Below are 26,139 nucleotides of genomic sequence, written 5' to 3'. Positions count from 1 at the left end.
TTGATGTGCCATCCTGGATGAGCTGCACTACCTGAGCCACTTGTGTGGGTTGTAGACTCCGTCTCATGCTACCACTAGAGTGAGAGCACCGCCAGCATTCAAAAGTGACCAAAACATCAGCCAGGAAGCATAGGAACTGAGAAGTGGTCTGTGGTCACCACCTGCAGAATCACTCCTTTATTGGGGGTGTCTTGCTAATTGCCTATAATTTCCACCTTTTGTCTATTCCATTTGCACAACAGCATGTGAAATGTATTGTCAATCAGTGTTGCTTCCTAAGTGGACAGTTTGATTTCACAGAAGTGTGATTGACTTGGAGTTACATTGTGTTGTTTAAGTGTTCCCTTTATTTTTTTGAGCAGTGTACATAGCCTACTGCAGATATTACATATGGCAGAAAAACATAAAACAAAACTGATTTAAGATGGTACATAACTGGTCTACCCTATACTCCAAAATTAAACAAATTAGAGTAACTTCCTTTGAGTGTGGACTGTGTTATTATGCATACTGGATGGACTGGTTACCTTATGGTATGCTCCAAAATGTATATCCACTAGTCTGGGAGATAACGTACTGTATAGTAAATTTGCCAGCAGGATACCACCCTGCATACCACTGCTGGCTTGCTTCTGAAGCTAAGCAGGGTTGGTACTGGTCAGTCCCTGGATGGGAGACCAGAGACTGCTGGAAGTGGTGTTGGAGGGCCAGTAGGAGGCACTCTTTCCTCTGGTCTAAAAAATATCCCAATGCCCCAGGGCAGTGATTGGGGACACTGCCCTGTGTAGGGTGCTGTCTTTTGGATGGGATGTTAAATGGGTGTCCTGACTCTCTGAGGTCATTAAAGATCCCATGGCACTTATCGTAAGAGTAGGGGTGTTAACCCTGGCGTAATTCCCAATCCGGCCCTCCAACCATCACGGTCACCTAATAATCCCCAGTTTACAATTGGCTCATTCATACCCCTCCTCTCCCTGTAACTATTCCCCAGGTCGTTGCTGTAAATGAGAACGTGTTCTGTCAATTTACCTGGTAAAATAACAAATAAATAAGTTGCCCTAGCCGATGTAATTGGTTGTGCAGAGCGATTTTGAATAGCCTAGTAATAATTGGGTGACACGTTACCTTTAGCTATACAGAATATCTCACCACCATGCGTTTCCATCTCCTCTCTTTCCTTTCTTCCTTACTTGAGCGCGCAGAGGAGCTGTCAACAATTACATTACATATGGTTTGTTGCGAAAACATGTTACTATCGATGTTGGTTTCCCAAATTTAAGCACTGGGTAGCTGCAGGAACAAGGTTGGAGAGCCCATGGCATACAACATTTGGGCAGAATATCACTTGTCGCGCAGCAAGAGCATGCTCCTCAAACAGTGGTTAATGGGTGGAGTGAAATAAGTGTTATATTTATTTCTCAGCTGCTCATGTTACGCGCATGCTCCGATATACAACCGAAGTGGCCTCCCTGTCATCATTGAAAAACTGACCGGCAGGAAATCGCGCGGCCTCCATTTGCTATTCAAGTGTATACAGATTACGTATTTTTATTACCCTGCCCATTTGATAATGTGCCATTCTAAATCGAAACACATTTTAAATATTAGTAATGACAATAATAAATTGAGAATTGTCTGATGGGTGAAAATATGATTACTTGATGAGAGAACAGCTGTGCAGCCTGAGGCAAGGCACAGAGCGCAATCTTTTTTGATACTTTCGCGTCATACAGCCCGTATATGTTTGGATTTCTAAGACATTCTAAGGGCTGTATCATTCACAACTAACGTTGCCAAATGACTCTAGCATATAAAACCTGTTTCAAATGATCACTTTTATGCTCAACATAGCCACTTCATATGCACACGCTCCGGAATGGGAAAGATATCCTTTATATTTTATTCAGCTACGTTAAATTATATTTTTCTTCCTATAAAATAATATAAAATAATGCCGTTGGACGATAAGCAGATCTTGTCAGCTCAACAAACAAGCCTACAGCCTCTGCCATGGAGCATTGCCAGAAAATGTGCATGACAAAATGTCATGACCACCATAGCCTTACTTAGGTCTACATTAACAGTAGGGTACATGTTCATCAACCTGGGAGATCTCTGCTCTGCTGTTATTCGCAGAGCCCCAGCAGTCCTGGGCTGTTGCCGGGAGGAAGGATGATGAAGATGGAGACTGTGCTGCTAGTGTCTCTGTCTGTGCTGCCTCACAGAATTACTTGGGCCCCTCTGCTTGTCCTGTTTCTTGCCAGCCTGCCTTCAAATCTCATTCGTCTTCTTCAGCTTCCAGAGCCAATTAGCTAATGCTGTGGGAAGGACACAGATAAAGCAATGAAGGACAGGGTCAGGAAAGCTCCACCCCAGGGGACAACACAGTATGTCAGCTGTCGTGAACTGTGGGCCTAAATAGATTATTCTCCAAATCTTTTTCAATCCCCCGACAGACAACTCTGCACCATCTTTGAATCTAGCCTAATGCTTCTCAAACCTTCCACCTGCCAGTCTGCTTGAATGGCTTTATAAAAAAAAAAGCTATGCAGAGAGGCTCGAATTTTACTTGCTGAATTGCTAAATAGTGCTAATTAGGCTTCTCTAAAGACTCAACTCTGTCCACATCTCTTGGTAGTTTGATGCAGAGAGCTGTTAGCAGTCAGTTGCCACTGTCCTCAGCATTTGGTCCAAATACTGTAGACAAAAGAAAGGTATTCTATCCTACGTGTCCTTTGTGTGTGTGCTCGTGTGTGTCCTTGAGTGTGTGTGTGTGTCTTGGCTAAAGCTAACAATGGAAGTGAAGTAAGACAACACAGTTAATTGACAGCTGGGCTCCAAAGCTGACAGCTTGTAGACACTCCGTCTGGATCTTCAGATAATCTATCCTCACCATTCCACTCAGGTAAAGACTTTGCTGGGATCGATAAGTGACAGGTGGCAACCAAAGCTTCCACTGACTTCACAACTTCAATGCAATAAGACTTCTTGTGTGTAGGCTGACTGTTTTTATAGCATTTTCTCATCCCAGTTGACAATAACAATGTCCAGCCATCATGGGAGTTTAAGAAGATGGTGGATAACAATAGCTCATGAGCAACTGTATCCTCTGACCTTTCAGCTGCCTACCTACCTATCGACCTCCTTCGGTATTCATATCCCCGTTGTAATTTTTGAGCCACTTATATTTGTGTGTTCGTGGTAGCTGCTTGCTTACTTCCCTCAATTCAACACCTTTTTGTTTTCTTTCTTCCCCCTTCTCATTGTCACCCCTAGTTTGCTGCCTAAAGCCTACCCTCTTCTCTTAAGTTTCAATTTGAAGAGCTAACAACACAGCAGCCTCTATGATCTTGTAAGGCCCCTCTCACCCTCTGTTTGGCTGGTTTGCTGTAGCATGCAGCAGAAATGGGAGAGGACTCTTGAAAGGAAACATCACACAGGTCGAACATAGATTAACACTATATACACTACATTATAGGCAAATCATTCTCACTAAACTGTTTTTTAAAAATTATCACGAGTCATTTTTCACAAAGTTTCTTCTTGAATTCCTCATATTAGGATCTGTACTTATCTATTTAATTTTTAAAAAATGTTTTTTTATCAGATATGCATTTGACCAACATTTTCACAATGTTCATTACAGTAATCGTTTTTGAAGTCCAAAAAAGTAATAATCAAATCAATATTTGTAATATTTTTGGCATGCTCCCCTAATGAAAAAGCCTGAGTTAAAACATAACACTGAAAATATAAATATTTCAAATGAAAATATACAACTGTTATAAAATTAAATCAGACTTTCCCCCAATTTGAGCTCTTTAGCCATTTCGCTAATGAGATGGCCAAGTGGGGTAAAGGGGGTGTTTGAGAATAAGAACCTCATTCTGAAGGCATATAATGTAATAATATATGCCATTTAGCAGATGCTTTTATCCAAAGCAACTTACAGTCATGCGTGCATAAATTTTACATATGGATAGTCCCGGGAATCGAACCCACTACCTTGGCTCTACCAACCTGAGCTATAAATTAACTTAACTTGTGCACATCTAAGGACTACTCCTCAAAATTAGTGGTCACCAACCTTATCTGAGTCAAGATCACTTTCACAGTCAAAAAGCAAGCCGAGATCTACCGCTCATAAATGTTTAAACATTACTTTATTTTTTTATTTTTTACATTAACCTAGTATAAACAAATCTGTAGGAATGAGGTTTGGGCCATATGCCTAATAAATTATCATAGCATATTGGCTATATGCCTGGCCTGCCAATATTGTTATTCTCAGACCATATTATATTTAAAAACTCGAGCTTTGATAACAAAATAGATCAGTTGGTGTAGAACAAATTGAAATAATTAGCTTTTTTACATTTTACTGGACTGATGGTACCTGCATCTGATGGTCATGGTGCTTTCAAGACAACTGGGAACTCGGGGGGATAGCTAGGTCAAATCATGACGTCAATCAGGTCGGGAAGTCGGAGCTCTTGGAATTCCGAGTTGGATGACCATTCAAAACTATTTTCCCCAGTCAGATCTCGTTTTTTCCCCCGAATTCTCAGTTGTCTTGAATGCACTGAAGTCGGAAGTCAGACATTTCCAAGTTCCCAGTTGTTTTGAACACAGCATTAGTCTCAGCGGAGGAAGGGAAATGCAGATGCATCATGGTTTTGCTACAGACATTAAAACTGGTTTCATTAGAATCACCCAGGCATACATTCACTTTTCAGTTGCTTTTATTTAAAGAGACATGTCAATCTAGTAATTATAGCATTGTACAGTAAAGATGAACTACAGTGTCTGGAAAACACAAGTTGTTTTGAGCGTCAATACAATAAAATGTATTTGTCAGGTCCTTCGTAAACAACAGGTGTAGACTAACAGTGAAATGCTTACGGGCCGCCCTTCAACAATGCAGGGAGAATTTTATTATAACAAGAGGAATAAATACACAATGAGTAAAGATTACTTGGCTATATACAGTGGTAAGAAAAAGTATGTGAACCCTTTAGAAATACCTGGATTTCTTCATAAATTTGATCATCTAGGTCACAACAACAGACAAACACAGTCTGCTTTAACTAATAACACAATTATACGTTTTCATGTCTTTATTGAACACACTGTGTAAACATTCACAGTGCAGGGTGGGAAAAGTATGTGAACCCGTGGATTTCATAACTGGTTGACCCTCCTTTGGCAGCAATAACCTCAACCAAACGTTTTTCTGTAGTTGCGGATCATAACTGCACAACGGTCAGGAGGAATTTTAGACTGTTCCTCATTACAAAACTGTCTCAGTTCAGCAATATTCTTGGGATGTCTGTTGTGAACTGCTCTCTTGAGGTCATACCACAGCATCTCAATTGGATTGTGGTCAGGACTCTGACTGGGCCACCCCTGAAGGCGTATTTTCTGCTGTTGAAGCCATTCGGTTGTTGATTTACTTCTGTGTTTTGGGTCGTTGTCCTGTTGCATCACCCAACTTCTGTTGAGCTTCAATTGGCGGACAGATGGCCTAACATTCTCCTGCAAAATGTCTTGATAAACTTGGGAATTCATTTTTCCGTCGATGATAGCAAGCTGTCCCAGGCCCTGAGGCAGCAATGCAGCCCTAAACCATGAGGCTTTGATGTTGGTGTGCTGTGCCTTTTTTTCTCCACACAAGGTGTTGTGTGTTTCTTCCAAACAACTCAACTGTAGTTTCATCGGTCCACAGAATATTTTGTCAGTAGCGCTGTGGAACATCCAGGTGCACCTTTGCAAACTTCAGACGTGCAGCAATGTTTTTTTTGGACAGCAGTGGCTTCTTCCGTGGTGTCCTCCCATGAACATCATTCTTGTTTTACGTATCGTGGACTGGTCAACAGAGATGTTAGCATGTTCCAGAGATTTCTGTAAGTCTTTAGCTGACACTCGAGGATTCTTCTTAACCTCATTGAGCATTCTGCGCTGTGCTCTTGCAGTCATCTTTGCAGGACGGCCACTCCTAGGGAGAGTAGCAATAGTGCTGAACTTTCTACATTTATAGACAATTTGTCTTACTGCGGACTGATGCACTTCAAGGCTTTTAGAGATACTTTTGTAACCCTTTCCAGCTTTATGCAAGTCAACACATTCTTAATCTTAGGTCTTCTGAGATCTCTTTTGTTCGAGACATGGTTCACATCAGGCAATGCTTCTTGTGAATAGAAAACTCAAATTTTGTGAGTTTTTTATAGGGCAAGGCAGCTCTAACCAACATCTCCAATCTCGTCTCATTGATTGGACTCCAGGTTAACTGACTTCTGACTCCAATTAGCTTTTGGAGAAGTCATTAGCCTAGGGGTTTGCATACTTTTTCCAACCTACACTGTGAATGTTTAAATGATCTCTTCAATATAGACAAGAAATACAATAATTTGTGTGTTATTATTTTAAGCACACAATGTTTGTCTATTGTTGTGACTTAGATGAAGATCAGATCAAATCAAATTTGATGACCAATTTATGCAGAAATCCAGGTAATTCCAAAGGGTTCACATACTTTTTCTTGCCACTGTACACAGGGTACCAGTACTGAGTCGATGTGCAGAGGTACGAGCTAATGGAGGTAGATGCATTATGCACATATAGGTAGGGTTAAAGTGACTAGGCAACAGGATAGATAATCAACAGTAGCAGCAGTGTATGTGATGAGTCAAAAGAGTTAGTGCAAAAAGGGTCAATGCAGATTAGGGCTGACCCCAATTAGTTGATTGTTTGGTTGTTAGGCTGTTGGTCTACCAAGACTGTTTTAGTCGAGCTGTAACAAATATCTCTGTACCGCGTCGCCAGGCGTCTCCCAAATTTTGTAACAATGCGGAGGCTATGTATAGCTCTGAATTGACATGATTAGTTGACAGTAGGTGGGGTGGTACATCCTGTATCAACACAAACTCACTTCCTTGACAACAGTGCTGCACTGCTCCATAAAGCACAAGAAGTATGAATGCCCTGACTTCTGCTGAGGCCATATCACCATAAATGCTGCATGGCCAATGCAGACATCGGATTGACCATGCACCCAGATGCGCAATGCACTTCTTTCTCCAGAATGCGCTCCTTCGCGACAATTAGTGCATATTCATTGTTTCATAACTTCATTGTATGAATTGTTTGCGTTTGATTGTTAGTGTATATCAATTCCCCATTACATATATCACCAGTAGTACATTTAACGTTAATTCCTATCATTTCTAATCTACAATGTTTGTTACTTTGGTTATGGTCATTTATTTTAATGCATTCAATATTATTATTCCAGTCTTCCTGTTCTCCTTGTCTGAGTGGACACATTGTTTGCAGAGTGCACAACCTATGCTACACTTGTGAGAAACAAGTTTTGGTTTCTTTAATTCCATTCATGAGTTCTGTCAATTTAGTCATTGTTTTTTGTTTGGAGCGCTCCTGTCAATGTTGAGTAAGGACGTGCACACATAGAAGTAGGCCTATAGGCTACCTGGCCTGCGAGCAAATGTAGGCATATAAATGTGCCCATTTTGGGATCTGATAGTATTTCTGATTGGCTTAACACACAACCACTAATGACCTGTGGAGCTTGTCAAAGTAATGTTTTCTTCACCTCAAACAGCAAGCAAACGGAAGTCTGTTTCTACATCCATTGAGAATTACAATAGTTTCTCAATGTATTTGAAAAATCTTTCCAGCTCTCTTCCTTTCGATAACCACTCAGCGTGAAAGGGAAAAATGTCATGCTCTGATCCAGTGAAATGTCATAAAGGCTTCTTATCAGTGCTGGACTTGGACTGAAATAGGTTCAGGTGTTGTGCTGAATCTCCCCCCTGCCAGAATTCTCCCCCCTCCCTAAATCTCCCCCCTGCCAGAATTCTCCCCCTTCTAATTTCCTTCATTTTGTAGCTAGAGTCAAATACTTTTGTGTCACACATCAGAGTCAAATACTTTCTATAGATCAAAATTCATGTCAGGATAGGCAACCGAAATTAATAATTAATGTATGTGTGTTTATATTAAACATAGAGGGAGTAAAATGTTGGCAAGCAATAAACATTTCAGAACAACTATGGCTGAATTATTATCCTTACACTTTCAAAAATACGAGTCGAATAAGACATGGGAGAGATGACGAATTTTGGCAAAGAGATTTATTTATAGACTAATACAAATCAGTAGCGGATTTAGGTACGGGCAACATGGGCAGCCGCCCAGGGCTGCATCTTTCGGGTGCGCAGGCGGGTGCGCATGCTGAAGGGGGGGGTTCGCCCAGCGCGCCATACAAGCTAGAACCGCCACATACACTTGAAACAAATAGCCAAACCGAAAACTAAGATAAGTGAAATGTAGGCTAAACTGACGACGGAATGAAGAGCAGAAATCTCAACAAGCAAGTCGCAGCAATGAAGAGCTCGAAGGGGGGGGGGGGGGGATTCTGGCAGGGGGGAGACCCAAGTTAATAGTTGATACAATGTTTCAAGTTAGTTGCAGACAGATCATGCGTAGCCAATGTGATTTTTATAGGATATTTATTTTTATCAGGATATTTTCTACCTGCAGGCTGCAATGTTTTCATTTGTTGGCTTTATGTAGGCTATTTTTACATAGTTGGCAATAGCAATAGAAGTTACTTTTTAGGTTTTTCATTTAGATTTGGATAGAATGTTGATTAACCACATGACAATGATTTTGAAATATAAAGACATTATTATAAATTAAATGAAACTGTTTCATGAAAATGTGCATATGAAAACCATAACAGGCACGCAGATCGATAGAAAAGGTTAGATAAATTGGCATTCCACATGAGAAAGGTTGCCGACTCCTCGTGTAGTTATTACCAGCAACTTCAGGAGAGTGATGGCAGAATCTGCAAAAGCCAGCAGGAGCGGGATGAGAATAGTTGGGTCAGGTTACATTTCTTTTTCTCCTTCTGGTTATCTAGATCTCTGGCCCATCTTCATGCATCAAACCGTAAGCTTAAAGCATCAGACAAGCTCAATGGATATAGTTGATTTTATTAAAACACATGGCAGGGCACATGGTTTATGAACTGGTACAAAAAACAACACTTGATGCAGCGCTTCGAGTTTTTCAATTTAAATGATTGTACAAAATTCTTCCCACCAACAAAATGCTATATATATGGGGCATACGACAATCTCGACAGTCTCAGCTGCGAAGAGACAGAATCACTAGGTCCCTTATTCTGGTAGCTTGTTTCTGGTCACAGGTTCAGGAATGTATAAAAATCACAACATTCACTTATAGTTAAATAAACAAATAGCAGTGTTGGGTGATTTGGAAAACCATAGTCAGTCAATAAATAATATAATAATACTCGTAGGAAAGGTTTTCAACTTTAGCTCACAATCTGTGGATAGTATACGATTAGAAAGGTTCAACATTTATGTAAAACATCACAGCACAATTAATATATGGCACATGGAAACCAAACAAGGGTGGTATATGGTGATAGTTGGGATGGGCTGAGTGGCTGAGGGGTGGGATTAAAGAGCTTATGTTTGGTAATGTGTTATTGTTGTGTCATTGCTTTATATAAAAGTACCATGAATGCAACATGTGTATGTACAGTACCAGTCAAAAGTGAAGCTGGTTGAGAGAATGCCAAGAGTTTGCAAAGCTGTCATCAAGGCAAAGGGTGGCTACTTTGAAGAATCAAATATAAAATATATATTTTGATTTGTTTAACACTTTTTTGGTTACTACATGATTCCATATATGTTGTTTCATATTTTTGATGTCTTCACTATTATTCTACAATGTAGAAAATAGTAAAAATAAAGAAAAACCCTTGAATGAGTAGGTGTGTTCAAACTTTTGACTGGTACTGTGCATGTAGCAGAACATATTTTAAAAAACAAAAAATATATTTGTACTCCGGAGAGGACAAAATGGATGTGTTAAATAAAAAATAAAAACCATGTCTATATATGGAAAAATACACGTTTAAAATTTTCTAGCAATCAATTGGTCGAAAGAACAGACGACTTTCGGTCAACCAATATTTTTTATTTATTCTGGGACAGCCCTAATGCAGATAGTCCAGGCAGCTATTTGATTAACTATTTAGCAGTCTTAGTTGGTTCCCAACTTGGTCCATCGGTAGTGCTTGCTGTGCGGTAGCAGAGAGAACAGTCCATGAGTTGGGTGGCTGGAGTCTCTGACAATCTTTAGGGCCTTCCCCTGATACCGCCAGGTATAGAGGTTCTGGATGGGAGGGAGCTTGGCCCCAGTGATGTACTGGGCCATACGCCCTACCCTCTGTAGCGCCTTGCGGTCTGATTCCAAGCAGTTGCCATACCGAGCGGTGATGCATCCAGTCAAGATGCTCTCAGTGGTGCAGCTGTAGAACTTTTTGAGGATCTAAGGGCCCATGCTGAATCTTTTCAGCCTCCTGAGGGAGAATAATTGTTATTGTGCCTTCTTCACGACTGTGGTGGGGTGTGTGTGGACCATGTTAATTTCTTAGTGATGTGGACACCGAGAAACTTGAATCTCTCAACCCGCTCCACTACAGCCCCATCGATGTGGGTGTGCTCGGCCCTCAGCTTCCTGTAGTCCACGATCAGCTCCTTTGTCTTGCTGACGTTGAGGGAGAGGTTGTTGTCCTGGCAACACACTGCCAGGTCACAGACCTCCCTATAGGCTGTCTCTCTTCTCATCGGAAGAGGCTAGATGGAAGTAGTGGAGGTTTATTAAAGGCCTTCGTGCTCCAGAGCTCTGCTGATACAGCACGGCATCTCCTATGTCCCCCTCAGGGCCAGAAGGCTGCATGGTTGAGGGAGTGGAGAGGTGGAGAGATTGTGGGAGTGGAGAGGTTGAGGGAGTGGAGAGGTTGAGGGAGTGGAGAGGTTGCGGGAGTGGGGCTCTCAAAAGCTAGAGGAGAACTGACAGTTTTGTATGCAACTGCAAGCCATTAGGAAAACAAACCAAGACTACATGACCCTCTTGGATTTAAAATCAACTTGATTGTTGTTCAGGTTTGCCTTTCATTTTATAAATATCAAATTAGCGAGCAGCCAAACACAATAGAGAAAAAGATGGTTGATATTGAAGATCACTGTCATTATCATGAGTTCAATGGCATAGTCTTGTGGAGTGAATGCATCAGGCCGCAGCCGCCTACATGCAGTTCATTGAACCTCTGCTTCCAGGCCTATACATAATAGCCAATACTTTTGATGTCATCTGTTATCACGTTTTTGTCTCCAGCCATATAATTAGAGATGCCTGGGCTTAGCGTAGCAACAATTGTCAGGGTGCATTAGGTTAATGGCTGTGTTGCTTGTGTGTAGGATTAACAATGTGACTGCCCCTTCACAACACATCCACCAGAGATGATTGATTTAACTGTGTTATCCACTCAGAAGCATGATTATGTTGTGGCAAATTCTGAAACGAGAGTTTATGTGCTGTCACGTCTGATCCTGTCTGAATGAGCTGAAGCGCTCGCTTGGCCTTGTGGGGTTTTTCCAGTGTCTGACTGTCTGGGTACTGCTGCTGCGCCACAATGGCCGCTGCTGTATGTAGATGTGGATCAGTAGACAGCTCTCCTGTCTGTCTGAGCAGCCTCTTACAGCCGCTGCTGCCTTGATGTCTGTCTGCTGAACACTTATCCAGTCTATTCCCATCATTCTGCTGCTTCGATGCCTCCAGGAGTGGTTAGCAAGCAACCGCTCAGCGCTACGTCACTGTCATTCTCTAAAGCAGCCAGCGGTGTGGAGAGAGAATATGGGGGGTGCGTGTGACCCACTGCCAGAAATCAACTGCAACCAGTTCCAGAGGTCACCTCTCTTCACAGTATGTTGTATTTATGAGTCCAGAGTCCTGCCCTCTTCTGTGTAGTTAATGTGACTCAGTCAATGGTAGATTATGCTGCTGGTATTGTCAGGGGGATGGCAGAATGGGGCGAAATGAGAGCCATAAGAGGATTATACAGTAGTAGGCTGGCTGTCAGTAGATCTATGGCTTCATGAACCCCACTGAACTCCAGACACCAAAACCACAGCTGTTCCCATCTGCTTTAGGAACAGCCTGATGATGCTCAGACATTTCATATGCTGCCCTGACTACATTCTACCTAACAGAGAATAGCCTGCTGCCATGTTGCTCTGCTTAGGATCTCACCATGTTATTTCATTTTAGAGTGTTTGTGTTTTCTCTGGATCGTGGGTGTAGTCTAGTGTTAAGGACATTGTGTTTTGTATGATTTACTGACAAGGACATTGTAGACGTTGTACAATACCATGAGGAAAGGGAGCAGGACCTGCAGGGAGAACAGAACGGGGGGGAAGGATGGGAAGGGACGTCCTGAACGGTAGGGTACTCAGCCTACATTCTCTGTGAGAGCCTGAAAGTTCCTATTTAAATCCCTTATCCTTATCCTCACCCACCCCAGCAGCTGGACTCGGCCTATTTATAGAGGCACCGCTGCCCAGTGAGAGTTGAAGACTGTAGAGCAGCTCTGGGGAGGGAGGGGAGGCGCTCCCAGCACAGTTAGTGGGGGAGTAAACTACGCTTTGCACTCAGCTGTGCAACACAGCACACATTCCAGCCATGGGCCTCACTGCCTGTGCAACCTGTGTCCAATCACTTTGCACAAAAATGTTGGCTTGCTGCACTGTAAGTCTGATCTATCAAGTTCACGGAAACCAAATATTTATTTTCAAGTTAAGCTTTGGATTTTTGGCAGTAGACGACACATGATGTAAACAAAAGATTACAGTAATTTCCATCGAAAAAGACCCATGAGCACCAACATATGAAGTCATAGGAGCATATCTAATTGGGTGTCAAATTAAATCTGAAATGAAGGTATAGATAAAACATTTATTTTACAATTTTCCATCTGATTTCTTGATAAACAGATAGAAAAGGGGTCTTAGAAAACATCTACCAGAAAGTTTTAAAAGGTATCAGAAATACATTAAAACATAATAATGTTGAAGTTAAGACCCCTGCTAACTAATATCAACACTTATATTTAGTTTTGGAGAAATTGTTTACCTTCTGTAAGTTTAGGAAATATCGCCTTGTGCCTTGTAATTCCTTTACCAAAAACCCAGATATCTTTAAGATATTTTCTAATTTCTCTCCCTCATGAGGGAGTATATTGAAAGTTCACAGAAGTGTAAAGTAATGGTAAATCTACCAATTTAGTGTGATTTAACTGATATCAATTTTGTTTATCAATTATGAAGTGATTGGTAACGGAATTACCCAAAAATCAGTAACGTTATTACTGCAAATGAATTGGCTATAATGGGAAATTATAATAGTACCAAACCAGTTGGGCCACCTGCTACTCTCCTCCCTTCCACCTGCATACTGTTATGTTCTGCTCATAACTGTTTTCTTTGTCTTTCTGTTGTCTAGGTGTCAAACCAAGCGTGTTAAAATAGTCTGTCTGGACAATCTCTCTCTCTCTCGATCACTCACTCACTCACCAGTTAATGTCACCTCTCCCGGTTCTTACTGACACCTCTCCCATGAGCCCCCTCTCTTTCCATTTACTGTGTCCAGCATCCTCGCCCACTGAGAACCGACCAACAGCGGATGTCCATGGACGTTGAAAAGTTTACATTTGGTCAGTCCACCCATGCCTGTTAACATCCACAGATTGACCAGACTGTAGTGCATTCAGAATAAAATTAAATTAAAATTTTGCAAATTTATTACAAATAAAACACAGAAATACCTTATTTACATAAGTGTTCAGCCCCTTTGCTATGACTCGAAATTGAGTTCAGGTGCATCCTGTTTCCATTGAGCATCCTTGAGATGTTTCTACAACTTGATTGGAGTCCACCTGTGGTAAATTCAATTGGTTGGACATGATTTGAAAAGGCACAAACCTGTCTATATAAGGTCCCACAGTTGATAGTGCATGTCAGAGGAAAAACTTAGCCATAAAGGCGAAGGAATTCTCAGAGACAGGATTGTGTTGAGGCACAGATCTGGGGAAGGGTACCAAAAAATGCCTGCAGCATTGAAGGTCCCCAAGAACACAGTGGCCTCCATCATTCTTAAATGGAGGAAGTTTGGAACCACCAAGACTCTTCCTAGAGCTGGCCGCCCAGCCAAACAGCAATTGGGGGAGAAGGGCCCTTGGTCAGGGAGGTGACCAAGAACCCAATGGTCACTCTGACAGAGCTCCCGAGTTCCTCTGTGGAGATGGGAGAACCTTCCAGAAGGACAACCATCACTGCAGCACTCCACCAATCAGGCCTTTATGGTAGAGTGGCTAGACGGAAGCTGAGATTCTCTGGTCTGATGAAACCAGGATTGAACTCTGGCCTGAAAGCCAAGCGTCACGTCTGGAGGAAACCTGGCACCATCCCTACAGTGAAGCATGGTGGTGGCAGCATGATGCTTTTGGGATGTTTTTCAGTAGCAGGGACTGGGAAACTAGTCAGGATTGAGGGAAAGATGAATGGAGTAAAGTACAGAGAGATCATTGAAGAAAACCAGCTCCAGAGTGCTCAGGATCTCAGACTGGGTGAAGGTTCACCTTCCAACAGAACAACGAACCTAAGCACACGGCCAAGACAACGCAAGAGGGGCTTCGGGACAAGTCTCTGAATGTCCTTATGTGGCCCAGCCAGAGCCCGGACTTGAACCCGATCGAACATCTCTGGAGAAACCTGAAAATAGCTGTGCAGCGACGCTCTCCTCCAACCTGACAGAGCTTGAGAAGATCTTTTTAATTACATTTTAACCTTTATTTAAATAGGCAAGTTAGTTAAGAACAAATTCTTAATTACAATGACAGCCTACCCCGGCCAAACCCTAACGACGCTGGGCCATTTCTGGGCCACACTATGGGACTCCCAATTACGGACAGTTGTGATACAGCCTGGAATCGAACCAGGGTTTGTAGTGACACCTCTAGCACTGAGATGCAGTGCCTTAGACTGCTGCACCACTCGGAAGCCCCTGCAGAAAAGAATGGGAGAAACTCCCCAAATACATGTGTGCCAAGCTTGTAGCGTCATGCCCAAGACTCAAGGCTGTAATCGCTGACAAAGAACTGAGTAAAGGGTCTGAATACTTGTTTAAATGTAATATTTCATTTTTTTTATACATTTGCAAAAAAAAATAAAAGTCTGTTTTTGCTTTGTCATTATGGAGTTTTGTTTGTAGATTGAGGCTGTAATGTAACAAAAATGTGGAACAAGTGAAGGGGTCTGAATACTTTCCTAATGCACTATGTATGTTTCACAAGTTTGGACAGTACAGTGAGGAGAGCACAGTACAATACAGTACAGTACTGAGCAGGGGTTGGAAACAAAATCAGTGTCCAATTGCTTCGTTCTGAACACACACACACTATTTTTTTCGTTCCGTTCCACAATTCCGACCAGCTAAATAAAGTTCTGAACCGGTTCAAACCCCCCCAAAAATTACTGATTTATATTGTTCCTTTCTGTTACTTTTTTAACCTGTGAAATCAAGATTTTTTACATTTAGCTCATTAAATTACTTCACCAATCAGTGCAGAAATAGCAGGCAAGCTAGTTGTTTACATGCCAGAATGACAGACAAAAGTGTAGCCTATGGCACAAGATGTGACAGACATTTTACAGGTGGGGAGAGATGTATTATCTGAATTAGGTCCACAGAATTATACCTAGGAGAAGTGGCTTCTATGAAGGAACTTTTAATGTTCTTTGAGCTAGCTAGCGAGCTAACAAGCTTGTGAGTGCAGAGAGGCACCAGAATGAAAAACACATCTTACCTTTTTGTAGTTAATAAATCTATTGTGGAACTTGATAACTAGGCCTATAGTATCCTTAACTAGCATTGAAAAAGTTAATCCATTCTTCTCTAGTTTATTAAAAATCTCCTCATGCTTCTAACGTCAGTACAGTAGTCTATGCTTTGCTTCAGAGGGGGAAGGGGCATGTAGCCTAAACACACACACAGTGGTAAAGATTTTCAGCTTCCTGGCAGATGCTGGAATAAGTTTCTGAATGAATGAGAGGGCTTTCTTGCATGTTTTTGTGAGACTAGAAAAAATGCCTGGAACATAATTTAACTTTATTAACCGGTTTCCATGCTTTTAAAATAATGATTCTGTTCCGGAACAGTATGGATCACTTTTGTTCCGTTTCTGTTCCTTGAATAATGTCATTCTTTTACAGTTTTTGGTTCTGTTCCCTGAACCGGTTCCAATCCCTGGTACTGAGTACAGCACATTACTGTACAGTGAATAGAGTACAGTGAGTAGAGCACAGAAGAGTACAGTCCAATAAGTAGTACTGTAATGAAAAGTAGAGTATAATATAGTACAGACTAGAGTACAGTATATACAGTTGAAGTCGGGAGTTTACATACACTTCGGTTGGAGTCATTAAAACTCGTTTTTCAACCACTCCACAAATTTCTTGTTAACAAACTATAGTTTTGGCAAGTCGGTTAGGACATCTACTTTATGCATGACACAATTAATTTTTCTGTGCCTTTAAACAGCTTGGAAAATTCCAGAAAATGATGTCATGGCTTTAGAAGCTTCTGATAGGCTAATTGACATCATTTGAGTCAATTGGAGGTGTACCTGTGGATGTATTTCAAGGCCTACCTTCAAACCCAGTGCCTCTTTGCTTGACATCATGGGAAAATCAAAAGAAATCAGCCAAGACCTCAGAAAAAAAAGTCTGTTTCATCCCTGGGAGCAATTTCAAAACTCCTGAAAGTACCACGTTCATCTGTTCAAACAATAGTATGCAAGTATAAACACCATGGGACCACGCAGCTGTCATACCGCTCAGGAAGGAGACGCGTTCTGTCTCCTAGAGATGAACGTACTTTGGTGCGAAAAGTGCAAATCAATCCCAGAACAACAGCAAAGGACCTTGTGAAGATGCTGGAGGAAACAGCTACAAAAGTATCTATATCTACAGTACAGTAAAACGAGTCCTATATCGATATAACCTGAAAGGCTGCTCAGCAAGGAAGAAGCCACTGCTCCAAAACCGCCATAAAAAAGACAGAGTACGGTTTGCAACTGCACATGGAGACAAATATTGTGCTTTTTGGAGAAATGTCCTCTGGTCTGATGAAACAAAAATAGAACTGTTTGGCCATAATTGGGCGGCAGGTAACCTAGTGGTTAGAGCGTTGTACTAGTAACCGAAAGGTTGCAAGCTTGAATCCCCGAGCTGACAAGGTTCAAATCTGTCGTTCTGCCCCTGAACAAGGCAGTTAACCCACTGTTCCTAGGCCATTATTGAAAATAAGAATTTGTTCTTAACTGACTTGCCTAGTTAAATAAAGATAAAATAATTACCATCGTTATGTTTGGACGAAAAAGGGGGAGGCTTGCAAGCCAAAGAACACCATCCCAACTGTGAAGTACGGGGGTGGCAGCATCATGTTGTAGGGGTGCTTTGCTGCAGGAGGGACTGGTGCACTTCACAAAATAGATGGCATCATGAGGGAGGAAAATTATGTGGATATATTGAAGCAACATCTCAAGACATCAGTCAGGAAGTTAAAGCTTGGTCACAAATGGTTCTTCAAAATGGACAATGACCCCAAGCATACTTCCAAAGTTGTGGCAAAATGGCTTAAGGACAACAAAGTCAAGGTATTGAAGTGGCCATCACAAAGCCCTGACCTCAATCCCATAGAAAATTTGTGAGCAGAACTGAAAAAGTGTGTGCAAGCAAGGAGGCCTACAAACCTGACTCAGTTACACCAGCTCTGTCAGGAGGAATTGTACAACATTCACCCAACTTATTGTGGAAGGCTACACAAAAAGTTTGACCCAAGTTAAACAATGTAAAGGCAATGCTACCAAATACTAATTGAGTGTATGTAAACTTCTGACCCTCTGCGAATGGGATGAAAGAAATAAAATCTGAAATAAATCATTCTTTTCTATTATTCTGACATTTCACATTCTTAAAATAAAGTGGTGATCCTAACTGACCTAAGACAGGGAATCTTTACTAGGATTAAATGTCAGGAATTGTGAAAAACTGAGTTGAAATGTATTTGGCTAAGGTGTATGTAAACGTCTGGATTCAACTGTATATTGTACTGTTCTGAACTCTACTCTGCTCAGCTGTGCTGCGCTGTGGTGTATTGTACTGCACTGTGCTCTGCTACACTGTGATGTCCAAACTTGTGAAACATGAGGAGAATGACATTCATATCCATAACTATGCATTTCTGTGTAGTTCAGATCAGGGACCCATGATGTAATTCCGTTACCAGGTGTAAATCCACTTCACTTACTGTAGTTCAATAACCAATATTTCTTTTTTTACAAACTCAAGGTGCCATGTCATAGCTTACATCCCATTCTTTCTGTGCACATCTTTGAATCTTAAAACGGAACTGATATTTAAGAGTTTTTGGAAAACGTGGTTGCATAAAAACCTGAGGGAGATTTGACCTTAATTCCGTTACCAAAGTTTGCATCTGTACAGTTCTTCCACTAAATTAGTTTTTGTACATTTTTCAGTGGAAATTGTTAAGTCGTCATTGTGCATAATTGTATGGTTTGTTAAACTTGAAATCAATGTTTTTTGTTTGGCATACATTTTAAAGTGAAAAAACTGAGTCAAAGCGTAATTCAATTACTGTGGAATTGTACCGTATTGTTGGGATGCCTTTGCAATGCTCTCATGCTGTGGTAGCCTACATTACATGCCGTACTGGACATGCTTTACTCTAGGTGGCAAGTCACACAGAAAAGGACAGGGTACAGTAGTGTGTGTGTGTGTGCCTCAGTGACACAATCGGCCATCTTGTCAGAGGAGATTTACGAATACAAACGAGATGTGAATGAATACAGAGCCCTTCCCCCGCACCTCACTGTCTGAGGATTAAGAGCTGGCAGGATGAGTTTTGGGGTTTGAACAATCCGCCTTTGTCCCGCTCAGGGCACAAGTGCCCTCTGTTAGTGCTGCATCACTGATCTGCACCGCCATCTCCCAACTGATTCCCATACTCTCCTCACAATCCCACACGTCTCCACTATCAGGCCTGGCGTACACAAATGTAACGATCTTGTTATTGCCAATTTAACAGTTTATTGGAACTGTTCAGCAGTTGATTGTAGAACTTGTTTTTAATAATTTCAGCTCTGACGCAACAGTTTCATATTTGCACCAGTTCATTGTTGACAGAATTATCAATTCTATCAATTTCTGCCACCCACACACAGGAAAACGGTTCCAAATAAATGACATTATTACGTGTTCCACCACCCATGTTATTTACATTATTAAATGTCCATGTGGGCTCAGCTATGTTGGTAAAACCTCCCGCTCTCTCAAACAGAGAATTAGTGAACATAAAAGTTCAATCAGGAGAAACGACAGGGATTATCCAGTTGCTGTACATTTCAATGACCTAAAGCATGACATTTCTACCTTTTTAGATTTTGTGGCATAGAGAAAGTTAAGATATCAGACAGGGGAGGAGATATTAATAATACTCTGAGTAAAAGAGAATGTTTTTGTATTTTCACACTCCAGACATTATTTCCTAAAGGACTTAATGATGAAATGCCTATGTATGTTATGTTGTGAATTTGAACATGAAATATGTGTCTCTTGTAGATTATTCTGACATTTTTGTACGATGTACCCAATGACTAATGAAAACTTGCTATGTCCTCATTGAGATTTTACAGACGTGTTCAATACACCTTATTTATACACTTTTATAATATTTATGAAATGCATATTGTTATATTTGGTAGCACTTATTTGTTTTTCCTTTGCCTCCAACCCCCTTCGATGTGTAGAACGGATGTGGGTGGGGCCAGGTCTACATAAGGGTGCAAATTTCAAAAAATCACAAAAGCTCTGACGAAGGCCGTGTGGTCGATACGTAAGCTTATTAAATATCAGTGATACTATCAAGAGCAGTGTGCGGTTTCTTTTTTCCTTCATCTTGTTCAATTGTTGCCATGTACCTGCAAATAAGATTGCTCAGATGTGCGAGTGCCTTTTGAATTTTGACTGAATTATCAATGACATGTTATGTTGCCTGTGACACTATCTTCTGCCTATTTCATCTATCCACTTTTCTATACTTTTAAGTTTGCCTAATCCAATTGTCTCTGAGGTCTGTGATTTAAATCCAATGTCCATCTTCTCTTTTTCTGCTTCTAGGTGATGCCATGTCTGACCTTTTTAGGAAGCCCATGAGTGATGATGGTGAACTGTACACCTCACTCCTGTCCAATCAGAGCTACCCCTCAGGCCAGGATGCCTCTTACCTGTCTGATGATCTGAAGCGTTCCTCTGACCACTCCTCCCAGGACCCCTTCGACTCCTACGGCATCTTTGGTTCCCCCCACACCAAGATGACCACTGACCTGGTTGATGAGATGCCCAAGTCCCTGCTGGGTAGCTCTGAGTTGAAGACGGAGGCCTACAACTACATGGATATCAGCCATGGTGATGACGTCCATAACCTGAGCTGTCCAGAACCAGCACCCCTGCACAGTCTGGTGGACGCCGGGCTGTCTGGCCTGGACTCCCTGGGAGGCTACATGGATAAGAGCCCTGCAGGACACGAGGAAGAAGAGGAGGAGAACCTGGGACCGGCGCTGGACTCCCACTCCTTCCCTTACGTTGAGGAGCCTTCTGAGGATGAGGAGCTGTCTGACTACCGCTCCTACCGCAACCTGGGCACCCCTCAGACCGCTAGCCCTGTGAAGATCATCCTGACCGAGTCCCACCCACCTGCTGCCCCCAAACCCATCCTCCCACAGGCAAACGTGTCTGACAACATCCTCAGCCTGGGCTTGCAGGGCGTCCCCACGGTTACGCTCTCTGAGCCAGAGGACGACAGCCCCAACTCATCCCCCAATGCATCCCCAACAGGTATCTATCGCCCACGCACTCCCACTGTGTCCTTGTAAGTTAGAGTTCACCATAACCACGGTCTATGGTCTTGGACTATGGTTTAATTACAATTTATGTACAGTTTTCAAGTTGGTAAAAAACAAATCTATATTTAAGTATTTTTTTGTATCTTATTCAGATCCCCATTAGCTCTTGCTGAAGCAGCAGCTACTTTTCCTGGTGTCCACATAAAACATGACATAATACAGAACATCAATAGACAAGAACAGCTCAAGGACTGAACTACATACATTTAAAATAAGAACCAAAAAAAAGTTATATTGACAGCTGCACACATTGCTGACAGCTACCAACACATCAGTACATATACATATGCCAAACATGCTGACAACACCGTTTGCGTTGCATAGTAAATATAGACATATATGTTATTCAATCATTTCATCTAAACTGCTCGCGCAGGTCAATGAGTGTCTTCATTGCCAGGGGCTAAAATAGAACTTTGTTTTATTTTATATGCTTGACACACTGCAAGTCCAGCCTCTCCCATCTCCTCTTTTTTTTTAGGAGCATATACAGTTGAAGTCGGAAGTTTACATACACTTAGGTTGGAGTCATTAAAACTCGATTTTCAAACACTCCACAAATTTCTTGTTAACAAACAATAGCTTTGGCAAGTCGGTTAGGACATCTAATTTGTGCATGACACAAGTAATTTTTCCAACAATTGTTTACAGACAGATTCTTTCACTTATAATTCACTGTATCACAATTCCAGTGGGTCAGAAGTTTACATACACTAAGTTGACTGCCTTTAAATAGCCTGGAAAATTCCAGAAAATGATGTCATGGCTTTAGAAGCTTCTGATAGGCTAGTTGACATCATTTGAGTCAATTGAAGGTGTACCCGTGGATGTATTTCAAGGCCTACCTTCAAACTCAGTGCCTCTTTGCTTGACATCATGGGAAAATCAAAAGAAATCAGCCAAGACCTCAGAAAAACATTTGTAGACCTCCACAAGTCTGGTTCATCCTTGGGAGCAATTTCCAAACGCCTGAAGGTACCACGTTCATCTGTACAAACAATAGTACGCAAGCATAAACACGGTGGAACCACGCAGCCGTCATACCGCTCAGGAAGGAGACACGTTCTGTCTCCTAGAGATTAACGTACTTTGGTGCGAAAAGTACAAATCAATCCCAGAACAACAGCAAAGGACCTTGTGAAGATGCTGGAGGAAAAGGGTACAAAAGTATCAATATCCACAGTAAAACGAGTACTATATCAACATAACCTGAAAGGCCGCTCAGCAAGGAAGAAGCCACTGCTCCAAACCCGTCATAAAAAAAGCCAGACTACGGTTTGCAACTGCACATGGGGACAAAGATTGTACTTTTTGGAGAAATGTCCTCTGGTCTGATGAAACAAAAATAGAACTGTTTGGCCATAATGACTATCGTTATGTTTGGAGGAGAAAGGGGGAGGCTTGTATGCCGAAGAACACCATCCCAACGGTGAAGCACGGGGGTGGCAGCATCATGTTGTGGGGGTGCTTTGCTGCAGGAGGGACTGGTGCACTTCACAAAATAGATGGCATCATGAGGGAGGAAAATTATGTGGATATATTGAAGCAACATCTCAAGACATCAGTCAGGATGTTAAAGCTTGGTCGCAAATGGGTCTTCCAAATGGACAATGACCCCAAGCATACTCCAAAGTTGTGGCAAAATGGCTTGAGGACAACAAAGTCAAGATATTGGAGTGGCCATCACAAAGCCCTGACCCCAATCCTATAGAAAATGTGCGGGCAGAACTGAAAAAGTGTGTGCGAGCAAGGAGGCCTACAAACCTGACTCAGTTACACCAGCTCTGTCAGGATGAACGGGCCAAAATTCACCCAACTTATTGTGGGAAGCTTGTGGAAGGCTACCCTAAACGTTTGACCCACAATTTAAAGGCATTGCTACCAAATACTAATTGAGTGTATGTACATTTCTGACTCACTGTGAATATGATGAAAGAAATAAAAGCTGAAATAAGTCATTCTCTACTATTATTCTGACATTTCACATTCTTAAAATAAAGTGGTGATCCTAACTGACCTAAGACTGGGATTTTTTTCTAGGATAAAATGTCAGGAATTGTGAATAACTGAGTTTAAATGTATTTGGCTAAGGTGTATGTAAACTTCTGACTTCAACTGTACCCACGTGGGTTATCGACCCAATGTTTATTTTCCTGGACAAATTAGCTAGCAACAGTAAGCTAGCTAAATGTCCATGAATGTTTCATGTGTGTTTCGACCTGTCCGCAAATTAATATAGTTGGTTCACAGTTGGTTTTGATATTTTAACCTGCGTATCTGGTGGGGACAGACAAAAGCAACACTTAGACGATGGCACACGGAGACGCATACGCAGTGCCGGTTTGGCAACATGTTAGAGTTATTTAGGTGAGATATGGGAGAGACGTTATGTTTTTAATCAACTTTTGCTGTTTGCTTGAGTAATTTGAGATCATGGCTTTATTAATACTCTGCATTGCCTTGAATTAATTATGTGGGGACTGTGAAGAGACCCCTGGTGGCATGTCTGGTGGGGTAAGTATGTCTGTCAGAGTTATATGTAAGTTGATTATACAGACAATTTAGAATTTTGAACACTAATATTTCTCACAAAAACAAGAATTGATGCAGTCAGTATCTCCTCTACTTTAAAACAAGAGAGACTGACATGCATACTCTTGAGATTAAACCTCTGTGTATATTGTAGGGCAAAATGTGCTGCTGTGTTCTGGGCCAGTTGCAGCTTTTCTAGGTCCTTCTTTGCAGCCCTTGACCATATCACCTTGCAATAGTCAAGATTAGATCAAACTAAAGCCTGCAGGACATGTTTGGTCAACGGTGGTGTTAAAAATGCTGAGAATCTCTTTATCACAGACAGCCCTCTCATCTTTACAACAATTTAATCAATATGCCTTGACAATTTACAGTCTAAGGTGACACCAAGAAGTTTAGTCTCCTCAACTTGCTCAAGAGCCACATCATTCATTACCAGATTCAGCTGAGGTCTTGAACTTAGGGAATGGTTTGTACCAAATACAATGCTTTTAGTTTTTGACTATCCACACATTCCAAAACGGAATGCAAGCTTTGTTTAGGGTTGCAGTGATTTCACTAGCTGTGGTTGCTAACATGTATAAGGTTGAATCATCAGTGTACATAAACACACAGACATTGTTTAATGCTCGTGGTAGATCATTAGTAAAAATAGAGAACAGTATGAACAGCTTTATGTTTTACATTAGAGAAGTTTCCATTGAAGAAACCCCTCTCTATTGGATAGATATCAATTAGTATATTTGAGTGTAACCACATTATTTGTTGTATTATTTGTTCTGTCTTTTCTGGTGGATTAAACTGAAACTGCAACCAACTTTCTATGGATTGTTTAAAAAGTAACTATATTTTGGAGATTTCGTTTTCAAATAACCGAAAGTGAGCAGTTATATCCTTCAGACTCATTAAAGAAAAAATCTTAGTCCAGTTGGAGGTGAATAATCACTGTTCTGATATCCAGAAGCTCTTTTCGGTCATAAGAGACGGTAACATTATGTACAAAATAAGTAACAAACAGTGTGAAAAAACACACAAAATAGGTAACGTTGGTAGCAATACAACAGAGTTAAAGCTAGGTCAGGTGGCAGGAAAACGGCAGCAGGGAATACAGCCACAAGACAGGGAAACGAGGCTGGTAGCTAGCTACACCAAACAGCTTCAGACTTTTTGGTTTGGTAGGATCCCGGGCCAGATAGCAGCGGTCACAGCAAGTGAGGCTAACCGCATCGCGGGATCCAAAATCATTAAGTATATAAACCAAACTTTCTGAGGAAACACTGTCACAACTTTACAAAAACAACAAACCGAGCCCTCTCAACCGAGCTCTCTCGTTTAGTGTTCAGCATGCATCACTCTCTAATTTATAGGTTTACAACAAATCATAAAAGGACATAAAAACATGTTAAAGATGCATTCAATGTCTCATATTAGTACTCTAATTTGTCTCTTTCATTTTTTTCTCTATCTCTGCAGAAAAAGAATCCCCTTCCCAAGACCTGTTCACGGCTGTCCCCAGCAGCAAGCCGACCCCGGGCTCCACCAAAGCCAGTGAGCAGGACGGCAGCAGTGCAGAGTCTGGGGACTCTGAGATAGAGCTGGTCTCTGAGGAGCCCCCCCTGCGGAGCCCCCCCAGCACCAAGTCCAGTAACAACCCCTTTGAGCAGTCTCCCAGCAGCAAGGGAGGTTTCAGCCAGGCTGGCAACCCCTTCGACAACCCCCCCAGCGCCAAGGGACCCACATCTTACAGCATCCTGAGGGAGGAGAGGGAGGCTGAGCTGGACAGTGAGCTCTTCATTGAGTCTGCCAATGAGGAGAGCCCCAAGAGAGAGGGGTCCGGCCCCAAACAGGGGGTCAACACCCCTTCACCTCTGATCCTCACCGCCGCGTCCCCCACCCGCCCTGCCCCAGAACTGGTCCCAGCAGAGCCTGTGACGAGCTCAATGATTAAATCATCCAATGAAAAGAGCAAGAGCCCCATGAAGATGGAGGAGGATCGCCCAACTAAGCCCAAGCTCCCCATGGCGACCGTGCCCCCGGAGGTGAGGTCCGAAAAGCCCCTCCTGGACGACAAGCACGCCACTGAGGGGAAAGGAGACCTGGCTAAACCTGCTGCGCCTGTCTTTATGGAGGGCTTTGACAAACAGAAAAGTAAGTCCTGTAATTCATTAACTCGTCTGTTGATTCAGAATTTGTATGTTATTTCTGGAATCGTGCTGCCCATGATGAACCCTGCATTCCAACATACAATCTGTAGTGATAAACCTACCTACTGTAGTCACACTATTATCCCTCCTTGAAACCATGTTATCTTCATAACTTATCTTTCCTTGTTGCAGTTGTGTTGCATCTGCATTATATCATCACAACACTACAGAAATTGCTCAACCAGCTTATGGAACAGGTAGTATGGAATCTGTTGGTGCATTTGTTTGTCAGTGGAGGATCCAGTGGCTGTTCGGTTGCCGTGTTTTAACACTAGTAACTGCACGTTTTTTTACCAGGCTGTTGGTATGACTATGGAATCCCTCTTACAGCACGTTGTTCACGTACTGTTTTTACTGCCCTGAGTGTGTGATGCACCAGAAGAGATAACATGGAGGGTCATGGTGTGTTGTTATAGTGCCTTTGTTGACAAGGTCAGGAAATGAAAGTGTTGCTGTGAGATGGCT

At 41.9% G+C, this 26,139-nt stretch overlaps 1 protein-coding gene across 1 annotated transcript in view; it reads left to right on the top strand.

The window, feature by feature from the left end:
• The window catches only part of LOC120060339 (reticulon-1-A-like), a 52,812-nt gene that overhangs the window by 12,755 nt on the left and 13,918 nt on the right, over positions 1 to 26,139 (top strand). The window contains exons 2-3 of the mRNA XM_039009558.1: positions 20,154 to 20,870; positions 24,944 to 25,618. Of these exons, the coding sequence (XP_038865486.1) occupies positions 20,154 to 20,870; positions 24,944 to 25,618 (1,392 nt within the window). The remainder of the gene's footprint in view (positions 1 to 20,153; positions 20,871 to 24,943; positions 25,619 to 26,139) is intronic.

Source organism: Salvelinus namaycush, chromosome 15 (genome assembly GCF_016432855.1).
Source record: "Salvelinus namaycush isolate Seneca chromosome 15, SaNama_1.0, whole genome shotgun sequence".
Taxonomy (NCBI): domain Eukaryota; kingdom Metazoa; phylum Chordata; class Actinopteri; order Salmoniformes; family Salmonidae; genus Salvelinus; species Salvelinus namaycush.
This window is presented reverse-complemented; position numbering and strand designations above follow the sequence as displayed.